Source organism: Centruroides sculpturatus, unplaced genomic scaffold (genome assembly GCF_000671375.1).
Source record: "Centruroides sculpturatus isolate CEXI.00-Female unplaced genomic scaffold, Cexi_2.0 scaffold1041, whole genome shotgun sequence".
Classification (NCBI taxonomy): domain Eukaryota; kingdom Metazoa; phylum Arthropoda; class Arachnida; order Scorpiones; family Buthidae; genus Centruroides; species Centruroides sculpturatus.
This window is the reverse complement of record NW_019385153.1, coordinates 225,883-234,114: the sequence shown is the minus strand read 5'-3', so window position 1 is coordinate 234,114 and position 8,232 is coordinate 225,883. Positions and strand designations below refer to the sequence as shown.

The window sequence follows — 8,232 nt, the reverse complement described above, 5'->3', positions numbered from 1 at the left end:
ATTTTAGAGTAGGTTAACCATGGTTAAAAGAATATAACTAAAATAGTAGAAAAGTAGTAAGGATGCACTTCTTAACCATCAGAGTCTGGATTGATATTAATTAGATTGTGAGTGCTTCAACGAGGATTTTATCAGTTCCAGATCATTGTAGATCATACTGTCTGAAGTTAAAGTCCAAAATTTATTTCAATATTACCAAATTATTGAATTTAGTGACCGTTATTATCAGGCCTATAAATATTATGAGAGACTAAAGAGGAGGTAAGAAATGTTTGAGTTGGCTTCATGAATTAAGACAACGTAACACGTCGTCGGCGATCTGCCAAGAGGAATGCCACTTTGTTACAATTTTTATAGGAAACTGGTCCCTATTTATGTGTTCGGTACATGAAGAAAACCTGGAAAATTCACCTTTGGTCAGGTGTGAACCCGTGATCATCTACCGTGTTCGGTGGTTTTGTCCACTCGACCACTGGATAAGAAATTATAATAGACCCTCATAAATTTAAAACGCAAAATAAATAAAATTTTTGCTTAAAACTAGAATTAGAATAAAGTGAGTGAAATAATGATCCTTATTTTTGGATAATAAGAGTAGGGTGACAGTAAACAAAATAAAGATTTAGTCGCTGAATACAAGAATCCTAAATATCTATAATTCCTTTATATTTTCGATATAACTTTCTTATTTTATTATTATTATTATTATTATTGGAAATAATTTATTTATTTAGAAATTAGTTGGATTAGAAAACAATGGAGATCTTATAAACTTTTTTGAGAATGTTGTCAATAACCAGCAGAAGAACTTTTTTCGATTGATTGCATTCACAGAAATTTTCCTCATGCCTTTGACAATTTTCATGATATTTAGGTAAGAAACTAACTATTAAGTTTACTTATTGTATTCACAAATAAAAATTCTAAGAATTATTTTATTGTAAATTGTCGTGTTTCATTTCACATTGTCAAAATGTGATGTGTGTAAAATGATTGGAGCTTAAACACTTAATTATTATTTTAATATTATTCAATAAATTATAAATGTAATGAAAGTATAAAAACTGATTACTAATGTTTTTAATCTTTGAGAAACTCAGTCAAGATTCACTTCATACTATACATTTGTTCTGTATTATGTAATCAAAAGAACAAATATTCTGTATAATTCTTAGAATTAAAATAAAGAACAGTGGAAAAATTGTGAAGAAAATTTAAAGATAAAAATCAAATTGTTAAACTTCACTAGTTATTAATTTTGTAATTTGTTCAGAAAGATGTACAAATATAAAAATAGTCACTATAAAAAGTTGGTTTAGAAGTAATAGACAAAATTCAAAATAGAATTAAAAAGTTCTTGTAATAACATGTAAATACTCATATAACAGATTATAATTTCATATAGTTGTAACCTTCTTGCCTCTAAACTGTTAATTTAATAATCTCAATTAACCAGTTGGTAGAGATATGAGGCTTATCAAACTGCAATAGAACCAAGTAATTGAGATCACATTGAGAAATTGAGACTTTTAATTTGCAGAGTGCATTTCAGTCTTTCCTAGACTTCCTAGACATTACATCAAGACATTTCTTGATGTAATCTCAATTACTTGGTTCCATTGCAGTTTGATAAGCCTCATATTTCTACCAATTGGTTAATTGAGATAATTATTAAATTAGAATTTCATAGTTAAATATCAAGTGGGTCAAAAATTTTAATTTATTTATGCTATATTATAATGTAGAATAAGTTCAGAAAATCATTGAGGATTTTTTTTAATAAATTTTACTGGAGTATATGTAAAATTTTGGCATTGCATTAGCAACCTGTCCCTGTAAAAACTATGAGTGCTAAGGAAACAGCAAGAATAAACAGAAATTTTGATCAAATGATCAGAAATTTAGCTCCAGGTAATATGACGGGGTCGGAGGAAACTGGCAACAGTGTCTGATGTCAGAAACAATCTTTTCCACCAGAAATATGAAAATTGGAACATGGAATGTGCACACACTATATCAGAGTGGAAGACTCACTCAGCTATTACAGACATTTGATGAAAATCGGTTGGACATCCTCAGTGTCAGTGAGGTTAGATGGACAACAAATGACCGAATCAGTAGTGAAGGGAAAACCACATTGTACGCGGGCCATGAAGTGCAGCATGAGCTTGGAATAGGTCTTATTCTAAGTAAACAAGCGACAAAAACACTCTTTGTATGGAGGTCCTTCAGTGATTATTACAGCTCACTTTACCCATGGACATGCCAGAGTGACTGTGGTGCAGGTTTATGCATCAACCAATAAAATGCAGAGGACACAATAAAAGATGAATTTTATGAGCAGCTCCAAGACATCTTTGATGGTATCCCAAATCATGACCTAATGGTTATGATCAGGGACTTCAATGCCCTATTCGGGGTTCATTGAGGACTCAAGACTGATTGGTGCTCGTGCGTCCTCTGTTCATATGAGTGACAATGGAGAAAGGCTAATATTGTTTTGGGAACATGTATTTCCAACATCGGCTTATCCATAAAAAGACCTGGCATCACCAGACAGGTGTACTTTTAATGAGATAGATTTTATTTGTATTAGTAAAAAGTGGAGGTCATCACTGTGCAATGTAAGGATTTACAGAAGTGCAGATATTGGCAGATATTAAGCTCAAACTTTGTAATTAAAGGCAACTCATGCTAAAAAGACCATTTGCTATAGAAAAATTAAATGATCCAACTATCATTGAAACATTTACTCTGGAGTTGCACAATCATTTCACTCTTCTTGGAGAGATGACAGATATAAAAGATCTTTGGGGAACCTCAGAGGAATTATCATGGAGTGCACTTGCACTCAAAACGTCATTGGAAGATGAAAAGATCAGTGAATCCAAGATCACTCATAGAAGTTTATTGATGAGAGGAAAGCCACAAAATTTAAAAGGGATCAGGCTAAAACAATGGCTGAGATGGAGGAAGGAAACCAAAGATACACCAAGTTGGATAAACATGTAAAGAAAAGTTGTCAGAAAGACAGGAAGGAATAGTTAGAACGAAAGGGTACTGAAGCACAGGAGGCTTTCGACTGGAATGACTCCAAGACCCTGTATCACATAGTCTATGAATTGACTGGGACAAGGAGTAATTCCAGCATTCCAATAAAAGACAAAATGGGAAGCTTCTTATAGCTCAAGAACAGAACAAGAGATGGATGGAACACTTTTGGGAAACATTTAATTAAGCAGAATCATCCATCACATACAATTTCAATATTGAGGATACACAGAATGAGCTTCAGGTGGACACTGGCAATATTACCCTTGAAGAAGTGCAGCTTGCGATTAAAATCCTAAAGAATAATAAGGCAGCTGGACAAAATTAGCTAAGATTTTGAAACATGGAGGACAACATACGTTGGAATAGTTAACATTATTATTTAACAGGTTGTGGCAGTGTGGGGAAGTTCCAGAAGATTGGAGAGGGGGCACTATAGTCATAATTCCTAAGAGGGGAGATACCTCTGAATGTACCAACTGGCGTCACTCTCCTTTCTGTGCCTGGAAAAAGATTTTGTATGGTCCTCCATTGACGTCTGCGGATTACCCTCGATCAGCGCTTACGGGAGGAGCAAGCTCAGTTTTGCGGTGGAAGATCGTGCAGCAAGCAGATCTTCTCTTTTCAGAATATCATCGAACAATGTGTTGAGTATCAATATCCATTGATCATTAATTTTATTGATTTCAAGAAGGCTTTTGACAGTGTTCACTGCAAGTCCCTCTGGCAGATCTTGCCACTTTACAGTGTACTGACAAATTTTATCACCATTTTCAAGGCCTTATATCTGCATTCAAGTTGCTGCATCAAGACTGAAGGTGATCATAAGGACTTTTTTGAAATTATGACAGGAGTCAGGCAGGGTTATGTCCTGTCACCTTTTCTCTTCCTCATAGTCATTGATAATGTCATGCAGAAGAGACTGGTGCACACATTAGGGTCGACATCCACTGGCCTGACCAGGATTGTCTTGGAGATTTGGTTTTTCTGACGATATCACCCTATTAGAGGAAAGTAGGACAATGCTACAGCACACCACTACCACATTGTCTCAGGAGGCACACAAAATTGGCTTTGGGATAAACACTGTGAAGTCAAAAATTATGCACATGAGTAACACTGCACAAATGTGGGGAGTAATTGTTGGAGCACATTGATGGAAGTAGAGAGTTTTACCTTCTTGGGTAGTGTTATTTCCCAAAATGGCAATGCAATTCTGCATTGCCATTTTGGGAAATAATGCATCGGAAAGGCGGTGACCATTTTCTAGTGGATGAACAAGATCTGGTCCTCACCATCCATCTCATTGAGAACCAAATTCAGCCTGTTCACCTCCATTGTGATTCCAATAGCTGTTTACACTAGTGAGTCCTGGAAGACATCAGAAAACATCAGTAGAAGGCTTGATGTCTTCCAACAGACATGTTTATGACGAACCTTAAAGATGTGATATTTAGATTATATCACCAATGAAGAGGTTCTCTGAAGGAGTGGGGTGTATAAACTTCATAACATTGTCGCTCATAGAAGAGTTCGATTAGATGGCCACATTTTTCATAGGAGAACAATAGGATCCCTAAGACAGCCATGAAATGGATTCCTCCTGGTGCCAAATGACCACGACAATGCCTTGGGAATACTTGACATAGAACTTTTCTCCAAGATCTGAAGATGCTCAATATGATGTGGGAGGAAGCTGAAGTCCTTGCTCATGATTGAAATCAATGGAAGATAATTGCTGCCCAGTATGCTACTTAGCATTGGAGGAACTACTACTACTACTACTACTACTACTATGATGTGTTTTGTTTTAAGAATTTCAATTATAAGATGCATCTGAAATCAGGATATATTTTATAATAAATGTCAATAGAAACTTGCTAATTGTAAAAAAAAAATCAAGTTATGGCAAAATTGTAATTATTCATAGAAGAGTAAACTTTGTCCTATCTGTTTATCCTGTTACCAGTTTAGTTATATGTATTGACAACTCAATGCTACAACTGTTGAATTTAACTAAAATTTGAACCCAACTTTCCATTTAAAATGTACTCAAATGATTACCTTAAGATGCAGCATTATATATTTCTATAGTACTCTTTCCTAGTATGGAAAGAGTGCTATAGAATGTAAATAAATTTTCTATTTATTTATTTTACCATTAAAATTTATTTTAAAGCTTCAATCAAAGTAAAAGTTTTAGATAATTTTTTGAATAACTTTTATAAATAAATCTTCAGTACAAATAATTAAAAACTCTGCATTAACATCACCATCAAGAACATAACACTTCATTGATAAGCTAAGCTACCTTAATATAACCCTTCATTGATAAGGGTTATATTAAGGTTTTGAAAATATGTTTGTCATAATGACAAGAAGGTAATCTATAAGTAAATAATAAATGCCTTATATTATTATTAGAGAAATGAGAGTTTTTGCTTTTCAAGAAATTTTCTTGTCTCTTCAGAATGGTTTGTCCTCAAATCTGTAATTAGCATTCTGAATTTTCTTGCTCTGATGATAATTGATTTTGTAATTTGTGAGATTGTTTTCTTTTATTTAATCTTTTGTATTTTTTGTTTTTTACTCATAATTTTTTTCATATCTGATTTGTGTAATAACATTTTTAAAAAACTTTCATATTTTTTTTGTAGTNTAAATACAGTCGACCTTTCCATAACACGGTAGATACGTTTGAGTTTTATGAATCCAGCTTCTACGAGTCCAGCCAATCACAGCCCGGCACGTATTCAGTTTACGGACTACGGCTGTTTGAAAGGTTTCTTCCATAAAATTAATCAATTCTAGACTAATTCAATTCAACATTTCCAAAATACATATAATTTTTTTGAGAATAACCCATATAAACTATGCTATAAACAAAAAATTGTAGGATTACTTACCGAGTGTGCACCGTTCTACGATGCTGTTGCTTAAGCTTGTTTTTGTCGTGGAGATTGTCATCGAATGGCGCTCGCGTGCTTCCTGATAAATTATTTTTTTGCGAAAAATTTGCTGAACTTTGGAGATATCATTAATATAAATATAATTTTTATGTACGTTAAATAATAAATGGTTTTTAGTAGGTCCGCTTCTTAAACTCAACGGTTTGTACAATCCTGTCGCGACACGAGTCGGCGATGACGTTTTACCGAATTATAGGAGTTTTTTAGCATGTTTGTAAGAATACTGTCACAATTTTTTCGCCGTGATATAGGAATCCGAACTATAGGAACCCGTGTTATAGGGGGGGTCGACTGTATTTAATTTGTTTTTATTTAGAATAGAACTGTATTATATCAAACTAATATCAGGTAAAATATATTTTCATTAATGTTATATGATATTTCAATATTATGTAAAAAGTCTGTTAAAAAAATGAATAATGAATTTTCATTGTAAGATAATTACATTCATTTAAAATTAAATGGAATATATAAGTAATTACTAAATTATATATAAACATTACTCTTCCTTTATTTTACAAATGGATAAACTTGATTGTTCTGTTTAGGAAAAGAATTTTCTTTAAAAAATTTTGAAAAATTTATTATGTATTTTTTTACTACAAAAAATTATTTAATTTAAAATTTAAAAAAAAAATATATATATATATATAATATGTATAGCACGTATACTGTATAATAATAACAAGTATACGAAGTAATTATTCGTGTAACAAATGATAACTATTATAAAAAATAGCTAAAGTTTATATCCATAATTTATGCTATTTTTATGTAAGGAAGATAAGAGAGTTATCATAAATAACAAATGATTATTAAGCATTGATTTTGAATAATGTAGTTGATATTACATTATCTCATTTTCTAGTCCATAAATACTCTTTTGTAATTTGTTCGAAGTTTAAGATTGTACAGAAAAGGTTTGCTGTGTTTTCTGAAAAACTTTTAAGTTTTATCTGCTTCTTTCGAAATCTAAGTAGTGCCTTAAATTTACTTTCCAAATGATACGTTTCTAAGTTTTATCGTTCAGTTTGAACTTTAAGTGAATGTGTTTTTATGATTCAAGAAGTTATACAGTTATTTCTGTACAAATTATTTTGCACATAGGTGATTATAATGGTCATATTAATTAATATTCTTATTATTTTATCCTTATTATTACATTGTATAACATTACTTTAGTATATAATATTCTATTGCAATAATTTTCATAAATGCAATAAATTTATAATAAATTATATGTTCCCTCATAATTTATCAGAAATTTTATTCGAATGCCTGTTAACATTATGTTATGTTCTAAACAAATATGAATAATATAACTCTCAAAATTAGATAATCTGATTTTTCTTCTATTACTGATTTCAAATTATAAAATCTAATGCATCGCGAGCTTAAATTTGCTATAAAGATATGAAATATAATTTTATTGCTATTGCCGACGACTAAAGGAATTCATCCTAAATGTAACTCGAACCCGGACTATTCTGTTAGAAATGCTGTTTATTTTATTGCATTTATATGTAACCATTTTAAATCTTTGAAGTATTCTTTAACAAGAAAACTTTAAAAGCAATGAATATGCAAATAAAGACCTAAAAAGAACGATTAATGAAGAATAATTTGAAAAGACTCATATTATTTGAAGCCTTAGTTTAAGAAATAAAATGTCTCTTAAATAACTTAATAAATCCTTTACTTGTAAATAGAAATTAAACCAGGAACAAAGAAACAAATATCTTATTTTCGATAACAGATGCATTCAAAGTATCACGAAGATCCCTTACACAAATAAAGAATTTAGAAAGAAAATTAAGTCGGTAGTGAGAATGAGAGAAAACATTAACAAGAATAAAAAAGTCACCTGAGATGGTTTTGTCACATTTGCAGATCTAAAGATCTGATAGGATAGACACTAGACGGGATTACCCAAGAAAAAATACGAGACTGAGCTCGAATTACTTTTTGTTGATAAGATTAAAAGTTGAACAAAATCACTAACTCTGAATTTTTTGGAGATTTGAGGATAAAAGTGTCACGCGACACAGATATTTGAAATTCGATCAAAAATAATTCTCTTAAAAACTTATCGAGTAATATCGAGTAATATATATAATGTATTCGATAAATAGAATTTATATTAAAATTATTTCGACCGTAAATCAAAAATATTGATCATTTTTAAAGATTTTATTTGGGCAGAATTGATGTC

General features: G+C 31.4%; 1 protein-coding gene across 1 annotated transcript in view; it reads left to right on the top strand.

The window, feature by feature from the left end:
• Nucleotides 1-8,232, top strand: part of LOC111635528 (transmembrane protein 33-like) — a 64,803-nt gene that overhangs the window by 40,229 nt on the left and 16,342 nt on the right. Inside the window, exon 7 of the mRNA XM_023380517.1 lies at nt 735-874. Coding sequence (XP_023236285.1) covers nt 735-874 — 140 coding nt within the window. The remainder of the gene's footprint in view (nt 1-734; nt 875-8,232) is intronic.